At 38.5% G+C, this 21,214-nt stretch overlaps 1 protein-coding gene across 1 annotated transcript in view; it reads left to right on the top strand.

The window, feature by feature from the left end:
* Trpgamma (Transient receptor potential cation channel gamma) overlaps positions 1-21,214 on the top strand; it is a 449,908-nt gene that overhangs the window by 160,735 nt on the left and 267,959 nt on the right. The window contains exon 3 of the mRNA XM_083119232.1: positions 14,370-14,607. Coding sequence (XP_082975358.1) covers positions 14,370-14,607 — 238 coding nt within the window. The remainder of the gene's footprint in view (positions 1-14,369; positions 14,608-21,214) is intronic.

The raw sequence follows: 21,214 nt of genomic DNA, 5'->3' as shown, positions 1-21,214 counted from the left end.
CCATGCGCTGGAGAACCAACTGCAATCGACTTGATATATCGCTTGCAAATACAGTCGATATAAATATCGATTGCATCTGTGTATAACAAGATCTCGCTTTCATGTCCACAGCGATCTCTTGTAATACACCATTCTTCCTTTTGAGTGTGCAAATACTGTCATACACAAATCTAAGGTAATGAAAATTGCATATCAACAAAATTGAACATTACTCAGCCTAACCTACAAGCTTAAGTAATTACTTCGCAGACCCAAAAGGAAGAACCATTAGTGGCCTAACATTACGTACCTACTATCTGAATACCTACATGCTGGCTATGAAGACTTACTTCATTACATACCTACATTTCCTGAAGTGACATGGAAAAATCTCATGGATTACTGTCATTACTGTAATTGTACTGTGGCATGCCGGTCAAGTTCACCCCAGTATAAAAACAGTGGATGCTGAGCAAACGTAGAACCTTCCCGACCCAGCAATATTCCAGAGCAGACGAACTCGTACAGCTCGGAAAACGTCATGTACTATCACACCATAGTATAGGGCCACCAACGCAGAGGCAGGCCCATTTTCCTAGGTGGAACTTCCACGACGTCTCCTACCAAACGGTAGGGTGAAACCTTATCGGGAGAAATCCTACAGATTTTCTTGCCATCCCAATAACAAGAATCCATGACATATAGCGTGGAAACGTAACATGTAAAGTACTTTTAATTATTAAAAAAATGATAAAAAACCTGTCTTGGTCAGGAACTGTAGTGTGTTTAATATGGAAACAAGGCATAATCGTGTTATAGCAAGAATCCAAGTAACTTCAGGAAAATCCTGTGTGTTATATTTTGTTAGCGCATAATATAACATACAGGATATAACTAGTAGATAAAATAGCTGATAAAGAGAATAATTAAAATTCATTCTGCAATCTAATTTATCAAGCTGTATACAGCAGCGGTGATGGGATTCTTTGAGTTCACTAGGCTGAAATCTGGTTGGCAGGCTTTGGCACTCTTAAGACCTGTTGGCCAGCCTGGGAATGGTTGTTCTTTGTGACTGTCCCGTCATCTTCATCTTCGCGAGTGGCCAAAAGTGGCAGAAAAGCGAAGTAAAATAAGTCAAATCAATGTAACATTAAAAACATAAACACGCCGGTGACCGAGTGTGTTAAGTCGCTGACTTTCGATCTTGCCACCGAAGGTCCTGGGTTCTAATCTCGATGTGGGCATGCGTGTCCTTCTAAGTGTCGTTTAATTTAATCACATCATCACTAAATTTGCATCGCCGCTATTAGCCAGAAATTACAGAAAAGTGACTGAAAATAATAAAATTCAAAAACTTACATACTATCCTGCAGCTGCCAGCATCTCTCCATTTTTGAATGGATATCCGGTATTAAAGAACTTTTACCTTTAGTAAAAGTTCAATAGAATTCTTATACATATTGCGCCTTCAAGTTTTGGGTGTAGTTTCATAGCTACTGTAACGAGCTTCAACAATGAACAATAACTGTTGCATGTTAAACATTGTTGTGTTGTTTTGTGTTAGGTCACTTTCATTTACAAACTAATATAGAATGTAAAAGAATAAGTTTCGAACCTAAAAAAAGTAAATATTGAAACTGAACGTGAAGTTAGTAAATCTCTGTACTTTGTCAATTTTACTTTTTTTTTTTTTTAATATAGAGTCATTCCATGCGAAATCAACACAGCCCCCAACCTGACCATCTCCGATTTTCATGAAATTTTTAGGAGTTGAAACTATGCATGGAACTTAGTAACTATGAAAATATTTAGTTTCGTTTGTCTTGTAATTGTTAAATTATTCAAGGTCAAAGTTCGCAAAAATTGTCCTTTTTGAGCCCGCTTGGCTATACTAAATGTGCTGTAACTCCGCCACTATTTCGTCTAGGAAGTTCAAGCTTATTGTACAGGGAATTGAACAACCTTTCCACTGATGTATAACAAGCCTACCTTTAGATAAAAATATAATTTTGTCATTTGACCTTGATCTTTGACCTTGAATATCGCAAAACATGTCATCACCAAAAATCGTGAAAAAAAATATATTTGGTCCTTCATGCCATACTATAAAACATATCAAAAAATCATTCTGGGACTGCAATGGGATCAGAAGATACAAAATATGTGTAACTATGTGACTGATAAAAGCCTCATTACATGAACTATGACGAGTCAAAAGTCCCTTAACACCCTCTACAAAATGTAAAGCAGTTATCCTGGTCATGAAAGAAATAGGTTAGGCACAGGGAGATCCCTAGCTATGTGTGTCAAGCGCAAGTCCGTCTCATTGTTGACCGCCATATTGAATTCAACGCAAAAATATCAAAGGAAAGGGTGTGAAGTGATATACAAATCAGGCTAGAACTTCACTAGAATGAATCACGATTTTTGGTGATGACATGTTTTGAGATATTCAAGGTCAAAGGTCAAGGTCACGTGACAAAATTATATTCTTATCCAATGGTGGGCTTGTTATATATCAGGGGTTTCCAACTGCCGGCCCCCGATGCCTTCTTTTGCGGCCCGCGAAGCCAGTTTGCAAAATACATTAATTTTATTAAAATACGTTCTATATTTACTGAAGGAACGGAAGCTGTGAAGAAAGGCCATATCACAGGTAGAATTTATTTTGCAGTCAATAATGATCATCAGAAGAATCTAAAACAAAACGTTCTCTTCACACCATGCATTTCAACCCCTTCGCTATGCGTAATGAACGTTTGAAAGTGTTTTTTCTTCAATGAAGTTCATCAAGAACCGCTACAGAAGCCGACTGGCAGATTCTTCACTGCTTCATCTTCTGAGACTTTCAAATACAGAAATTGAAGTGGACATTTCAACTTAAATACAAGAAGCCTCAATTTTCACATTGAACACTTACTATGAAGGATTCTTATTTGTATGGTCTGTTTTTAATTTCTTTCAATTCATCCATAAGTATTGTTGTTTTTTTGTGAAATAAATTGTAATTATACAATTTTGATTTGTGATTCCATTGTTTTTATTGCCTCATTTTAGAAATTTAGGTCATGCGAAAGTACTACATATTTTCAGTTCGGTACTTACAATTTTTGTAATTTTTAATCCCCCCCCCAAAAAAAATGTGGCCCGCCAATCAACTGCTAGATATAATTTTGGTCCTCAGATCTTCTGAAGTTGGAAACCACTGTTATATATCACTGGAAAGCTTGTTCAATTCCCTGTACAATAAGCTTTATTTGAGCTTCCTAGGCGAAATAGTGGCTGAGTTACAGCACATTTAGTATAGCTAAGCGGGCTCAAAAAGGGAAATTTATGCGAACTTTGACCTTGAATAATTTAACAATTACAAGACGCACGAGAGTAAAAATTTTCATACTTACTAAGTTCCATACATAGTTTCAACTCTCCAAATTTCATGGAAATCGGAGATGGTCAAGTTGGAAATTGCACATATCTGTGTTGATTTGGCATGGAATGACTCTATAGGCATTTTGATATCGTTGCTCCTTGCCTGTATCAGTTCATTTTGAATTTCAGAACGTGGATGATTATTGTGAATATCGTTTATTTGTGTACGTCTGAAATGTTCTTGTAGCAATTGGTCATATTTCGAAAGACTTTCACCAAATACGTGAAGTTTTCCTGTTCTGGAACCGCTCATTTTTAAGAAGTCAAAAATTGTGTGTATGCTTATCAACCTTTATAAGAGAACGTTTCATTGTTGTTGTTGTGTGGTTTCCTGAATGTTCTAAAATTAAACGAGTACCACCCGGTTTATTAAAAATACTAAATAGTTGACATATTCATTCAATGTGTAACGTTTCAGTAGAAAATTATAACCGGTTAAATACATAATGTTGTAGTTTTACCACCAATAAAAATTAGTCCTTTACATCTATTTTTCTCACCTTTATTTATTACATTTTTAAAATAAAATAATAAGCCGATGGTACGCGAGGCCCTTTCGCCCATTATTTGCTACGCCTCTGTTGTTATGATAATTCCTCCCATTGTCACGGTAAATTGAAGGTCAGATATAAGGAGGAAAAAGAATAAAGAAAGAAATGAAAACGTATTCTTTTCAGTGGTAAGTCTGATTCCCTTTTAATGCACCTTGTAGACTCGTTCTGATCCAAATTTAAACTGTAGGTCCAGTTACCAATTAGCCTATCATGAACATACAGTGGACTTCTCAAGCCTGTTAAACGTGTTGAATATTATTATGCATAATAGAACATCCAAAAGCATGGCAGTTGGAAGGGGCGGTCGCCCCTTTCGTACTCACCGTAGATCCGCGCTTGTGCTGCGGCAACTTTTTTTTGGGAAGCGATGATCACTTTATTCAAGGCGAGTTTCTTCTATTATTATTGCAATAGCACAGACAAGGTGATTTGTACTCATTGTACCGGCATTCAAAAAAAGGTACGTAAAAAATCGACCCATTTATTTGAAGCTTCCTTATACGCTAACGAAGTAAGTTCGATTATGTCCTCTTCATGACGTCATAGCGCGCAGAGGATCATGGGGAAAATCTTGGAACCTCGGGAATGGCCTACCTAATAAAGGTACCTTCTAACGGAAATCTGAGGCATTTATACCCGAGGTCTTACTCTCCACTTTCATATCATAATAAAGTTACATTCATTTGAGTTTTTTTATACATACGTTCATTAATCATTATACATTTTAAAAGTTGAGTTATTATACATTTCTTTATTTTATCTTGCTTCACGGAAAAATAAATTTTAATTTACAAATTACAGTTATCAGTTGACATCAGGTTACATACAGGTTAATCGCTTCTTTCATTTAAGCACTGATTGGCGGAACAATAAATACGTAATATAACAACGTTACATTTCTCAACATCTTACTAAAAAATAAAGCCATAACAACCAGACGATACGCAAGCAACATTTACAGTTTGTCATGTCACTTCAATGCGAAAGATTTCATTTATTTCTAAATGTTCGTTTCCAAGTAACACATATCGCTTGTCGCTTTGGTTTGAAAGTTCCCTAAAAAGAAACCCTAACACAAGACAATCAATGCCTAAGATTAAATTATGTTTAATTCAGTTTATGTCGCATTTTTGCCACTTTTGGTTAATCGCGAAAATTAGGATGAATGATGACAGGATGAAATAGATGAAGGAACACTTACGAAAAACACCCATACCCAGTCCGTGAATCGAACCCTGGATCCTTGGAGTCATAGCGCGCTGTGCTAACCACTCCGCAAACAGAAGGCGACTTTCTGCGAAGAATTCAACACCACATAATCTGTAAAAGTCACGAGATTTGTGCCACCTTCGCACACATTATGACCGGCGAGCATTATACAGGGTACGGCAATGAATCTGGCGAATTCGCAACACTGGATTAGCTAGTTGTTGCGTCATAGGTAACACGTGACTACCGCCATCTTGCAGAGCCTGCTTTGCCATGTAGTTGTGATGAAGTCGCAGAACGGGGCACAGCAGGTATTCGCTGTAAAAGCGTATTACAAAAACGAGGAGAATATTCCTTGGCCTGCTAGGTTACCGGATTTATACGCGTGTGATTAATTTCTTTATGGGTAAATTTGAAAGGAAAAGTCTTCCAAACAAACGTCACGCACACTCAATGAACTTAAAGATCGGATCCGGGAAAAGGTGGCTCAAATTCATACCTTCCTGATAAGAGTGTCTGGAACGAAATGGAGGTCATCATAGTAATGTTATTTTCAAATAAACCACAATGTAAAGGCTATATTTGTATTATATTTTGGTATCTCTTCTTCAGTCAATAAATTAGTTATTTTTGTCTTAATTGATTGGTTGATTGATTTGGTGTTTTAAATCCACTTGACTGCACAGTAAGGTTAATCGGGACTGGACCTATAGTTTAAAGTGGGATACGAGCCACTATGTGCCTCCACTGGATATCGAACCCGGGCCCTCTTGATTACAAGGCGACGACGCTACCACTGCGCCATCGGGAGGCTACTTGTCTTAATTGAGTATGTTTTGTATGAATTATGCAATATTTTGTCATAATTGTGGAGTATTTAAAATCGCCCGATTCATTGCCGCAATTTTTATTTGGAGGAGAATGGCCGCGGTCCTTGAACTGCCGAATCGCGGACCGCGGCTTACAAACCCATAAAAACTTATCCTAATCGCCACAATGCAGGACCGAGCAGCTTGACGAACAATTTACTCCCCAGAATCAGTGCTCCTCTCTTCATCACACAGTCAGGTGGATTAATCGAGAGGCATTTCAATCACATTAGCTTAATGTCCGCGATCGTATTTTACGGATGGGGTGCGGCGGCCGCTGTTGGCAGGCGGGAAGCTTGTTTAACATTTAATGTCGCGTTCAGCGGTCTTTTTGCGGTGAGCGATGAATTATGGCCAGCTTCCAATGGATATATGGAAATGGTGCAGGGAATAGGCGACGGGAAGTCGTTGTATCATTGTCTTAACAAGCACAGCCAGGAAGGAAACTGCGCTTATGCGTGGTCCTGTCCGTAGATCCGAGAACTTTCGATATAGGTGTATTGCAACTTGCCGTGCATTCATAATGTGAGGGGGGGGGCTTGTAGGTAGAACCCAGGGCTTAAAATGAGCCGGAATGCTTGTTATTTGTTTAATATACTAATCAAAATCCATCATTTGTTACATTAATTATTGTAAACAATAGATGAAAAGAAAAAGATAAGTTCTTGTACTAAATCTGTCTCCTGTCGGTGGGCGAACCGGGAATTTTAGAAAAAATATATTAAGGTCAGTGCTATTCGTTTAAGATGTAAATGTGCACTTCAGTGACGTATACTGAGTCCAAGATATAGGCTATCTCACTATGTCACGTGGTCCTAGGATATGAATAGAAATAAATTTACCAAGTCCTAAGAAAGCAGGTTGCCAACTCATACGAAATCAGGTTGCCAACTCCAGGTTGCCAACTCCAGAATCAGCATCATCATCTCACTGATATGAATAATATTATTTACAATTCCTGATCAACTTTCCTCCTGTATTTTATTCTCTAGACTTCAGGCTTTGCAGATAGCCTTGCTAGCCCAGAATATACGTCCCTGGTGCACTTAATTTCCTGAAATGACAAGTGCTAGATATTGCGTTTATAGCTATATTTTACTTTCAATGCAGTAATACACGTAATAATAATAATAATAATAATAATAATAATAATAATGAGTGCTTTATTTTTTCTAGCAGCACGGAACGATATGCCATACCTACATATTTTTGTAGGTGAGAATAAAACTAAAAACATTTTAGTATAACGAAGAGAAATGTGTGCACGTGTGTCTACATGGATGAACGATAATTTATGAACATTCCACAATATTTAGAGTAGTTCATATGATGAACACAATAACAAATAATAAAAACAAACCAATTAGAAGAGTACAGAAACCTTTCTTCCCATAAAAAATTATTGATAATAATAATAATAACCAATAGTTATTTAATGTGCATTTATTATTAATAATAATAACAATAGTAGTAGTAGTAGTAGTAGCAGCAGCAGGCGTGGTACTACACTGCTACCACCACTATATTAACTTGTGGCTATTGATTGAAACCTCTTTAACCACTGGTAAGACCCATCAGATTCACAATCACGGCAATTTGTGGAGATGATGCGATTAGCACCACGCTCCGGCAGTGTGTTCACTCCCCTCCCGCCAGGATACCCACTTATTAGAAACTGGGAGATCCTCAGAACTGATACACGCAGATTCGTTGCTGGAAAATTTCCCACTTGAAATCACTCATCCCGGGAATCGAACCCGAGTCTACTGACTGGACCACATCTCGCGGCCTTGCTCCACACATTCCCGAGACAGAGTGTAGTTCGGCGATTAATTAGGAAATCTAGTCTTGTTCACGATTTGCACTTGTACTCGTCCTTCCGTCTGTCAGTACCCATTCATCCTATTTGTTATTAACTAATTAAGTAAACTCTCTGGCAGTCCTAAACCCGAAGGTTTATCACCTCAGCAACATAAAATTTCAATCTCTCCCTGTTCTGAGTAGAATCAATTCTACGTGTATATTCCTTGCTAAATTTACTTAAGACCACCTCCATCTGCATTTGTCATTGCCTCAACACGAATCCTGTGAAGTCTTCGACCCTCTCTCATACGTGACACATTGAAGTCTCCTTCTTGATTTCATTATTACAATATCAGGAGACTAAAACACAGTAGATTGAAAAGTTAAATATGATGTAACCTTCTCCACTAAGTTATTTCTTCATATCTTTCAGGAAGAAATATTTTCATAATGATTTTATTTTCAAAAATTCAAATTCTGCTTATCCGGATGGGATGGTAAGATGCCTGTCACGCAGTTTGAGTCCGTAGTTGAGCGATTTCAAGCAGGGCTTTTCCGTTAGCAAAATCGTTTTAGGAAATTCCTCAAAACACTGCTATGATATTCCAAATTGCATTCGCATTCCTTTTGGAATTTTAGATTTCACTATTGTCTAGATATGTGTGATAGATTCTATTCACCATCAACCTATTTCTTCTTGGTAGTGTGCATTCGCCATTGTGTAGATATATGTGATAGATTCTATTCACCATCAACCTATTTCTTCTTGGAAATGTGCATTCGCCATTGTGTAGATATATGTGATAGATTCTATTCACCATCAACCTATTTACTATTGGAAATAACCTGGGGTTTATTTTCGCTACTGTCTAGATATGTCACATACCTGGAAAACCATATTGAAAGAAAGTTTACAATGAGCATGTATAGATGGCAGCACCAGACCAAAGAAGCAAGAATAACGTTGCTACTTGCGGATTTGTTAAATAAAGGATGAAACAAGATGGAAAACATAATTACTAATAAAAGTATACACAAAAAGAAGAGAATAGTAGAAAAGTATATGTATGTATGGATAGTATAATATAAACTAAATTTCTCACACACATAAATATGCAAAATTCTAAGAAGTAAGCCGACGGATAAAGTCTTCGCAGTAAAGAGAAAATCGAAAAATTCATCATGTGACTCCCATATCTTCGGCACCTTAAAACGATCACTGAAAGGTCAACCTGTGACGAGGAAGTGCAGAACACCGAGGAAAACTGGATGCGTAAGCAACTCAGGAGTTTCGACACTGAAGTCATCCACTCAGTTCCTATGCGCTGGGATCAGTGCATCAATATCAATGGCAATTATGTGTAGGTATCATGTTACACATTAATTGTACTTCACATATTATGTAATGCAAATATTCTGTAATATAATATTCTTTATATATAACCGTAGTCTCCTTTTCATTTGGGCATACCTATTACGAAGATTGCCTAAAATCAAGGCTCCTGGACCAGATGGCATACAACCCGAACTGCTGCGACATCTCACCCGCAAGTTACTTGTCTACATTACATGCAGATTCAATGCCATCCTACAACTAGACTACTTTCCTCCCAATGCATGGAAGAAGGCAAATGCAATAACACCACCCAAATCTGGAAAGAGTATTCTCAAACCGGAGAATTATAAACCAATAAGTCTCCTTTCACACCTTGAGAAACTCTTCGAAAGAGTATTACTCTCGAGACTCATTACATACGTAGCAGCCTCCTACCAAACCACCAATTTGGTTTTAGGGTCAAGCACAGTGCCACCTCTCAGGTGGTCCGTGTGGTAGACTACCTCACAACTGTATTAAATAGAAAGCAGTTCCAGGTGTTTACCTGGATATAAGCAAGGCTTTTGACGGAGTCTACAACTCTGGTCTCCTATATAAACTTTTACGTTAGGGATTCCTGGATTGCTATGTTCAACTCGTCCAATCTTACCTGAGCAAACGCAGTATCTTTGTCTCCTTCTCAGGGGCAACCTCTCAAATTCGGCTCATATTAGCAGGAGTACCTCGGGGTACTTTCTCCACAGCAGATGTCTCGACTTCCAAGCCACGTACGCTGACTATACCGCATTCTTGGCAGGCAGTCGTCGCATAGCCTTATGCTACCGCTATCTCCAACAACAACTCGATGAGTTCCAAGCGTGGGCTCGCAAATGGCGTCTGAAGGTAAATGCCGCAAAAAGTGTATGTGTCATCTACACTAAACGAAGAAAGTATGAACTCAGACAACTTTCATACAACGGATATGCAGTTGCACATAAGGATGAAGTCAAATATCTCGGGGACTCACGTTTGCCTCTCACATCCAAGATGTGTGTAACAGAGAACTACGAAAAGTGTTTGCCCTTTTCGTTATGTTTACATGTCCGGAATTGACACTACAGACGAGGCTACATCTACTGCAGATGTATATCATACCAACTCTAACTTACGCGGGTCCAGACTGGCACCATGCCGCCTATTCACATCTCAAACGACTGGAACGGGTGCAAAGCAAAGCAGCTCATATCATCTCAGACCACGACATGTATACATGCAGCACCCAAATAGATATGGAATTAACTCCAGTAATCCAGCAGCTACGAGACGCTCACCATATATTCTGGCAAACACTGCCACGAGACACAAATCCGGAAATAGAACTTATGGGAACAGTGAGTCCCCTCAGACACACTAATGCAATGTTGCTTGTGTTGCGACAATTGCATACACATATAGCCTCGGGCACTTTCCAGTAATTCGAAAACATATGAAATTACACAGTTTTCATGGAGTCAACGGCCTAACAAGCCCTATATTCAACTTCACAACTTCAGATTTATTCAGTGCAGTGCAAACTTGTGTCTCCTAACAATTTGTTAGGGTATTACCAACCCCGTCGTGGAAATTTTGATTCTCACCGTGGTGGCACATTTCAACCTTGACCCACAGCACTTTTGGTTCTGCGAAACTATCGCGGCACCGTCTTGGGGGCGCTTTGTCAACCGCAGAACCAAGTCTACACTAGTGGTTGGGATGTGTATAGTGGCGGCGCGTTCTAATCGATGCTTCGAGATGTCGAGCGAACATGAAACATGAAAATAATAGTTAAACGTCGAGTGAACGACGATTTGTGGAACTTTGAGTCAACGAAGAGTTGTTGTCGAGTTAACAACCAGTTGTGGTTAAGTTGCTGACAAGCATAGAATTGTTGAACATAGATTCGTCGAGCGAGCATTTTTCTTCGCTGGCCAATTTCCCGAGAAGGAAGCCAGAGCCCAATCAAGGAAGCTCATTTCCCCAGAGGAGGAGGTCCAAGGACGGCGACAAGAAGTTACAATGAAGAGTGAAGAAAACGAAATTGCTACGATTATGTATATATGTATATATCTAATATATATATATATATATATATATATTAAAAACATTGGACATATATAATATGTAGCAAGTTCGACATAAATATTAAAAGTATAATACAAATGTCTAGTTCTCAGATATGAATATTGGACTCACGTGAGTTAAATATTAAGAAAAAGAAGTAAATATATATATATACATACATACATACATTCATATATATATATATATATATATATATACATACACACACACACACACACACACACACACACACACACACACATATATATATATATATATATATATATCTGTGTGTGTGTGCCATTGACCTTTATTATTAACATGAAGTTAATGTAATTGACAAAGAGAAAAATAATATAACCCTTTGATGGTCTCCATTGGAAGATATTCACTGTCTGGTTCACAGTTATAAAAATAACCCAATCACCCTAGAGATTTAACCGTAGAAATGATTTGCACCCCAAAGGGAGTTAGCAAAATTAAGTGGCGCTCACATCGTGGGGGCCTGAACAAAATAGAGGTAGCAGATAACTGTAATAGTTTCGTGGCACCATCAACCTATTTTCTATTATAAATATGTATACAGTAAAAGTAAGCCACATGAACATTCACTTGGATGCTCTTGGAGAAATTCTAAACAGGTGTAATTTTTCATAATAGCAGTTTTTCGGATGTTCCTAAAGACGTTTTTCCTAACGCAGGCCAAAAGTTCATCGCGGTCTTAACTCGTTGATATCCCTGTATAAGCTGCTTTGGGGATCATCAAGTCTCTCGTCAGTAGCTCCCTAGGGAGGAGAGGAGGGTGTAATCTTTTCGATCTGACACGCTTGAATTTCTCAAAGGTTTGGTGTTTAGTGATGCGCCACGCGACTGTGCGAAAGGTCCCTTCATAACGACATTGTCTTTTTCCGAAGGCTTGTTGGAGCGACGGACTATTTGCGAACTCTTAAACCGTCCGCTGAGGAACGGATGGATTTTCTTTCGCCGGCGGAAGGTTGCGGGGGATGGGGGATGGGCTCTTTGAGGCGGTTGTCATCGCGATGTATTACCTGTTCGTGATGACGTCTGCTCCCCGAAGAGCGGTGTAGCTGTCACTTGTTATCCCGCCGCTTGACGCCTCAGCAAGTTGAGCCGGTGACAAATGAGCTTCGCTCGCAGTGCATTCTGGGCGGAAGAGATTTTTAGGTTGTCAGGGTTAGAAATTAAATTCAGCCTTCCAGGATTAATTGATTGTCGGAAGGCGAGGATTGACAAGGGGAGTAGGGGGGAGTATCTTTAGCATGGGGCGTTATTTGCTTGTAAAGTGGGTTGGGTAGATTGAGCTGGATGTAGCGGGTTCTCGCTGGTTAGTGACGTCACGCATCCAAAACATGTCGCATGGTATTCCTACTCTTCTTTTTTAGCTTATGTGCATGGGCGTCGGGAGAAGGGGTCGTTCCCCTCGGTTGAATTTTGTATTCTTAATTTTAAATTACAAAAAACACTAAATTTATTATGTTGTAGTCAGTAACCGAAATAAACTTCAGTTAATTAGCAATCTAGCACAATATCCACAATAGATAATGAGAACACGATTAGAACTTGTTTCCATGTTAGAAAAACTCTAAAGATGCTGATGAAGCAAACAGGTAGATTATATATACACACAGTACATGGCCTAGTGTGTATATATAATATATACACACAGTACATGGCCTAGTGTATATATAATCTTCCTATTTGCTCTTTATTTCATTTTAGCTTAGTCTTCTTATTTCTGAAGAAGACCCTAATATAGGGTTGAAACGTTACGTGCGAAGTGTTTTTTACGTAAATTATGACTGCCTTGGCCAGCATCTTCAGAGTTTCTTTTTAGAAAAAATGAGTTAGGTCAATAACCTTGTTTTCCAATTCTGTCACTTAATTAAAATAATAAATGGTTTTATGAGTTCTCAAAATTCCAGAAATGAGAGATTTGTGAGAGGCCGCAGAACGTAGACTGAAAATCTAAACTTTTTCCCTAACTTTCAAAGCTTTCAAATTGTGTAAAAGCCAATAAGCGAATAGCATATCTATGCACTTCAATATGTTAACGGTATGAAGTAAAGCCTACTTGATATTCATTATTCTGGTGTATCGTATAGAAGTCTCTCCCCGAGGTTATGATAATGGCATTAATAATAGTTTCGCACCACAAATATTTACAGTTATTAGTTTATAATAATAATGACAATCAATGTTATGACTTTCTCCACAAAATATTATGGTGAAGCCATACCTCGGTGTCCGAGTACGTTTAGTGTTGGACCTAATTACCTCGCTACTGAAGGGTCCGGGTTCGAACACCGATCTGGCCTGGATATTACTTTAGATTTGCCCTTACGTCAATATCATCCAATCGCCATTCGTCCTCATCGTCGTGATTAGTCTAAAGATGCATAAAAGCGAGTAAGAATGTAACTCTTTTCTAACTTCCCTCGCTGGATTTCTATAGGCGTTCGCTTAGTGCTATCCAGACGAGACCGAGACTTCCCCTTCGAGTGGTGAACGAGACAAGGCATGGTTTTGCAAATGGAAACGAAATCGAGAGCAACTCGAGACGAGAACGAGGTAAACATCTTCAGAAACGAGACAAAGTCTCGTCTTGTCTGTTCCTTATCATTTTACGATTTATAGTTTCAGAAGTCTGGGGTGATTACTTAATTTTAGAAGTAAAAGGAGAGGGGTGATCGCTAATTACCCTAATTGTTTACTTATTACTTTTGAAAGTCTCAGGAACCAACTATTACCCCTTAATCTCCAACCCTTTATTACTAGTCTACCACTGCCTTAATTGAATTGATTTCTTTCCTTGGTTATTGGGTTCCTTGTGTCTTCCTTTAAAGAGGAATATTTCTAAAAGCAAGTGACATTAAACTTTATACAATACTACCTCCACCTTAATCAGACTATGAACCTTTCACACTGAGGTGAAATGACATCCTACAGCATTTCCAGACGCGATTTCCAGCCGCATGCCATATTTTATGCCACGCTTTGGTGTCAAAAAAGTTTTGTTGCATGGCATTAGAAAAGGTACCACCGTGTACACAGAGCCTTGTAATGCAAAGATCCGCCATCTTCTCTTTGTAGGATGCTGCAGAGGGCCCAGGAGACAGGGTACATCAACATCAACTGCGTGGACCCCCTGGGCCGCTCCGCCCTCCTCATGGCCATCGACAACGAAAACCTGGAGATGGTGGAGCTCCTCATAGAGCACAAGGTGGAGACGAAAGATGCTCTCCTGCACGCCATCTCGGAGGAGTTTGTGGAGGCTGTGGAGGTGCTCCTGGACCACGAAGAGACTTTGCACAAACCCGGGGAACCACACGTAAGTTTAAATGTTTATTGTTCATAATAAGTTAGTTGCTACAAGCTGGTTACATTGTAGCGCTTGGTTTTCCGACTGCATAGGAGTTATCATACATTTCTCTTTTTGTTCTCGATCCTCCTGACGCTACAACCGACGACTTGGCTTCCTCCTATGTCAACTCCCAATTCTTAACCTTCAGATTATAATATGTATATCTCTCCCCGTCTCTCTCTCTTTCTTGCCTACAGACCTTAGTGAATCTTGAAACGTCCAGACAACTTCCAGGTCCAGTCCTCTCTTTGTAATCTTCCTTCTCAGGTTTTTATTCTTCATATTCATCTTTGCCTCTCGTATTCTGTCTCGTATTCTGTATATACACACACACACACACACACACACACACACACACACACACACACAGGGTGATTGGTAATTCGACCTATTCCTGGAAAGGGGTGATATTAGAGCACATTTGCAACAAATTTGACCCTATGCACCAGGGGTCGGAAATCAATGGGTTTCGAGTTATTGCAGTTTGTAGATTTTCGTGACATATTCCGACTTGCGACCAAAAAACTACTAATTGTGAAAAAAACTACTACACCCTGGACACTAAAGTGACACGTTGCTAACAGCTGACGAATGAGTGACTACTGGGAAAAAAATTCATGCCCAAAATTCCCATACCCACAGAAAGAAACAGTCACTGGAGCACAGGTCATTAAGAAATTTGGAAATTATCGTTTAAATCGAAGAGGATTACTCAAAACAATTGGCAACACACTTAGCGTAAAAATTACGGAAAAAACTTCCTCGTTTCATAAACTCTCCAAAAATATACAAATGTTGTCAACTGGCACACGGGTTGGGGGAAAATTTGAATATAAAGCGGAGAAGGCGCGTTGTAGACCTCTTTGTAAAGTGAAAAGAAGTTGTCGGTTGTGAGAAATAAAGGAACAAAAATGAGTGAAATAATAATGTTATTTACCATTCTCATGATTCCAGGTTGTCAGAATTAACTGTTACGAAAACTACAAATCCTGTTCAAATTGCCTCCCCCGGTTACGTATGCAAGAACGCAGTTTTTTCCGTAATTTTTACGCTAAGTGTGTTACCATTTTTTTTTTAGTAATCCTCTTCGATTTAAACGATAATTCCAAATTTCTTCATGAAGTGTGCTCCAATGACTGTTTCTTTCTGTGGGTATGGGAATTTTGGGCATGAATTTTTTTCCCAGTAGTCACTCTTTCGTCAGCTGTTAGCAACATGTCGATTGAGTGCCCAGGGTGCAGTAGTTTTTTTCACAATTAGTAGTTTTTTGGTCGCAAGTCGGAATATGTCACGAAAATCTACAAACTGCAATAACTCGAAACCCATTGATTTCCGACCCCTGGTGCATAGGGTCAAATTTGTTGCAAATGTGCTCGAATTACCAATCACCCTGTATATATAATATATCTTTCATTCTTTCTGTCTCTTTCTCCATCGCCGACCATCGTGGTGGAATGATTAGCAAATTGCGCTTCGACGCCAGAGGTCCCGGGTTCGAATCCCGGTCTAGGCATGCGTGTTCTTTGTGAGTGCCCTTTCATCATGTCATCACTTATTGCCCATCTTCACCATTAGCCAAAAGTGGTAGAAAGTAGAAGTAAAATTAACCAAATCTGTCAATCAATTAAGCAACAACTCAGCGTCACAGACTAATGGTCAACGAATTGATTGAATTTGGGTGCGTCAGGACTTAGGCTATTTTGCACCCGACTCATTACCATAACTAAAGTATATCTAATGAAACATAACTGTAATGTCGGACGACTAAAATATTCTAACTTGCGTTAAAAGCTGAGGCTGTAAAGGTGACTCAGCACACATGTGGACAAGACACGACAACACACACACACACAGCAGTAGTGGTATTTGTGGTGGGGACAGCGCAAGAAAGTACGAGCCCCCCTCAAGCAGATTTGCTACACTTAAAACTTGCTCAACATGCCCATATGAGTTTTTTGAGCAAGTGTGGAATCTTGTCTAATTCAAGATTTTTGTAAAAAATGCCCTCGGGAATTTTTCAGAAAGTACGAGCTCTTCAGATTGATTTGTGCATACTTACAAAAGTTGCATCAGCCAGATTTTTGTTCATAAACTTGTCAATTTTTGACCACACCAGAAATTAAGCTTATACACATATATATTTACTTCTGGTTTAAGTTTAATTGGATACCATTCAATTTGCTTATCTAATATTAAAACAATGTAATATGTAGAGCCCTCTTCTAGAATTGCTTCGTGTTTGCATGTTTCCCCTCTGTGTCAGTGTGTGGAATTCCCGAGACGGTAGTATTGATTTTTTTCCTCAGCGCCAGTATTTACAGAAATTCCCGATTATTGCATCAGCCAGTTATGTGAGAGTGACTGAGGGGAACAGATGTGTTGATACAGTGCTTCTCATACTTACAGGCCTGTTTGGTTTAATTGAACATTATAAAATCTGATATTTGTTGTAATCCACTCATATTTAGAGTCAAGCTTATATTTGTCCCAGCCTGTTATACATAACAAGGTCATTGCCATTCTATACATGCATGTCCGTGCAGGCATTTGCGGAATGGCAGTGTGAATGAATAATCCATTTGTAAGCTATTGGCTTTACAACCTGTCATAAGATTAATATTATTAATATTAATCCATAGAGATTGATTTAAAACCCAGGAAATTTTATATAAATACCAAAGCCAAAAATATTAAGTGTATACACACATATATACATACACACATACAAAGCACAGTGCTGAACCCAACTGATATTTTTTATTCAGTATAAAGTTTTGAATTGAATCCCAAGAAATTGTATATAATAAACAACAACAAAAATGCCGAATCAAAAACATTGTAATCAGTGCAATAAAAATATATCCAGCTCCAATTGGGCCAAGCACCAAAAGATTTGTAACCCAGACAAATACAGAACTCCCACAATAATTTGCCACAAATGCCATAGAGAATATAACATGCAATACTTCACATATATACATAAAGATACTTGCTCTGCACAATCATCAACATCTGGTCTGAAAAGAAAGCACGAAGCACCTGTTAATGCCAGAGCAGCAAAGCAGCCACGCCATGAACCCATCCGTAGCAGTTTTAACGGCCAATTAAGAGATCACCGGTTTGTATCAGAGCCAAGATGTGGCATTGAGAATTTTTTGAACAGTAAAAAACCTGATATACAGGCAATTCTAAATGCACAAAATGGCTCTTATAAGCTGTCCCTCAAATTGTATACTCAATATAAGAAGCCAAATGACACAAAATTTACACAGCCCCACATAACAGAAACTGTACCGGTTTATTCAAATACAAATTCGGACAAAATAATAAGCAGGTTGATAGATCAACTGAATATTAAACACTCTGAATTTGCGGCAAAAGAGTCCGGATGGAGCCTGTGCGGCTCTCCGCACAAGTTATATATTAATATTTCTGAATTCAGCCCATTAAAAGGTTCCACTTATGTACCATTACCTGCCAATATCAAAAACAAAAGAGCCGTGGTCAATATAAAAAACACCGACCAGAAATGCTTTTTGTGGTGTATATTAGCTGCTCTGTATCCAGTTTCAAGGGATCCTCAGAGAATAAGTTATTACAAACAGCATGAGCACGATTTTGACGATGCAATGGAGGGTTTAGAATATCCAATGTCTGTTCAGAATATTGATAAATTTGAAAAAAAGGCCAGGCACATCAATGGCAAACAATTATCTATTAATGTATTTATTTGTTCCACTGGCAATTGCCCGATAGCACCTCTCAGAATCAGTACACTTGATGATGAATCTGCTATTCCGATTGATCTGCTCTTAATTGAAGAGGATGATACATACCATTACACTCTGATACATAATCTTGAAGCTTTAGTGAGAACACAACTAGACAAATATAAAAAAATATTTAAGTTGTGCAGAAGATGCTTAACTGAATTTGATGGCAGGAAAATGGTTAAGGGGGTTCGGGAAGAGAGTGCAGAAATTGCAAAAAACAAGTTAATTGAGCATCTGAAATACTGTGGGAACCATAAACCTGTTCATATGGTGATGCCAATGCCAAGTGAAAATTGCAAATTCAAAGAGTATGAAGCCTCGTTGGAACACCCAGTATATATTGTCTGGGATTCTGAATCAAACCTCAAATCTCTTGCATTCTGCAATCCAGATCCCGAAGAATCTTCAATTACACCATACCAGCAACATGAACCTTCCAGCTTTTGTTTTATGGTTATACGGGATGGTGTTGTTATTAAAGAATATTCATACAAGGGACCAAATGCCATCAAAATATTTGCACATAGAATAGAAAATGTGTGCCGTGACATAGCATCTAACATCTTATTAATATCAAAGCCTATGTTGCCTTTAACAGAGGAACAGATTGAAGATTTCAACAATGCAGAAAAATGCCCGGTATGTGATTGTGAATTTTCAGATACAAATATCAAGGTGAAACACCATTCTCATACAGATGGTAAATTCTTAATGGCCCTGTGTAATAGCTGTAATATTAAGATCAAGAGACCAAGATTTATCCCCATATTTTGCCATGGAGCATCCAATTATGATTTCCATCATTTGATCAGGTACGAGGGGTTTGACAAGCAGAATTTAAACATTTTAGCTGAAAATGATGAGAAATATATATCTATTAGCAAGATAATTAAAGTTGATGGTGTTCCTATTCACATAAGATTTCTTGATTCTTACAGATTTTTATCTGCTAGCCTGGCTACACTGGCAAATCAATTACCTGATGATCAATTCAAAATCACACGTGCTTTGTTTCCAAATCAGGACCTGAAATTAATTAGGCGGAAGGGTGTATATCCATATGACTATGTCACAGATTTTTCTAAATTTGATGAGTGTTCCCTGCCACCACAAGAAGAGTTTTATAGCAAAATCAGAGGATCTGGAATCACTGATGAAGATTATCACCATGCTCAGTTGATGTGGAATAATTTAAAATGCAAGACATTTGGTGATTATCACATGGCATATTTAAAACTTGATGTCACTCTCTTAGCTGATATATTGCAGGCATTCAGAAAATCTTCCATGCAAAATTATGGACTGGACCCAGTGTATTTTTTCAGTGCCCCAGGCCTAGCATGGGCCGCAACGTTTTTGAACACCAAAATGCAATTGGATCTGATCCACGATCAAGATACGTATCTGTTTATGGAGAAATGTATAAGAGGGGGGATGGTGCAATGTTCCCAGAGATATGCCAGAGCAAATAACAAGCATATGCCTGATTATGATCCAGCACGGCCATCAAATTTTATACTGTATGTAGATGCAAACAGCCTCTATGGTTATGCCATGATGAAAAAACTGCCATATGCAGGGCTTGAATGGGTTGAAGATTTCAATATTGAAGATCTTAAAGATTTTGATGACAGTGACTATGGCCTCTTCTTAGAGGTTGATCTGACAATTCCTGATGATTTACACAACACATTTTCTGATCTGCCCCCAATTTCCGAGGTTCAGTGCTCACCTGGCTCTAAACAGAAGAAGCTCATGATGACTCTGGAGCCGAAACAGGGATATGTCACATATTACAAAAACCTCCAGTTCCTGATGAAACATGGTGTTCAAGTGACCAAAGTTGGCAAAGTTTTGAGGTTCAGGCACTCAGAATGGTTGAAACCATACATTGATACAAACACGGAGCTTCGAACATCTGCAAAGAGCCAATTTGATAAGGCCTTGTTTAAATTGATGGTGAATTCTGTCTATGGCAAAACTATTGAAAATGTCAGAAAACATACCGATGTTAAAATAATTACTGACCCCAGCCGGAGCAAAAAATTGGTTGCAAAGCCTAATTTCAATTACAGAAGAATTTATGATGAGCACATGGCACTTTTCAACATGAAGAAAACAAAGATCAAATTTGATAAACCTATTTATGTAGGGGCTGCGATATTGGAATCGGCCAAATTACATATGTTAACATTGTATTATGATGTGTTGAAACCTTTTTATGGTGATCGTGTAAAACTGATGTACATGGATACGGATAGTTTTATTCTTGATATTCAAACAGAAGATGTTTATCAAGATATTGCACAGTCTGAATTGTTTCAATACTTTGATACCAGTGAACATACAAAGATTCAACCCCACAACAAAAAGGTGCCTGGCAAGTTAAAAGATGAGACATGTGGTGATGTTATTGTGAAATTTGCTGGGTTAAGTGCCAAGATGTACACTTTTGAGACATGTAGTGGTACTGTTGCCAAAAAGGCCAAGGGTATTGGCAAAGTAACTGTTGAAAAAGATCTTCAATTTGAAGATTATGAAAATTGCATCAAATCGCAGAATTCAATCAAAACATCAGAATCCAGAATCCAGAGTGTGGATCACTTATTGACTTCAAATATTGTAAGAAAAGTGGCCCTGGATCCACATGATGATAAGAGATGCATTTTATCATGTGGCATACATACTCTACCATGGGGTCATTGTGATTTGAGAAGTGGAAATCAATGCCTAAACACAGAACATGATTTGAAATAAATAAACATGCCCATGAACTTATTTGGGTTCAAAAAACAGGCTAA

Source organism: Lepisma saccharinum, chromosome 3 (genome assembly GCF_977018435.1).
Source record: "Lepisma saccharinum chromosome 3, izLepSacc3.1, whole genome shotgun sequence".
NCBI lineage: Eukaryota > Metazoa > Arthropoda > Insecta > Zygentoma > Lepismatidae > Lepisma > Lepisma saccharinum.
The sequence above is the reverse complement of the archived record's forward strand: the minus strand, read 5'-3'. Positions and strand labels throughout refer to the sequence as shown.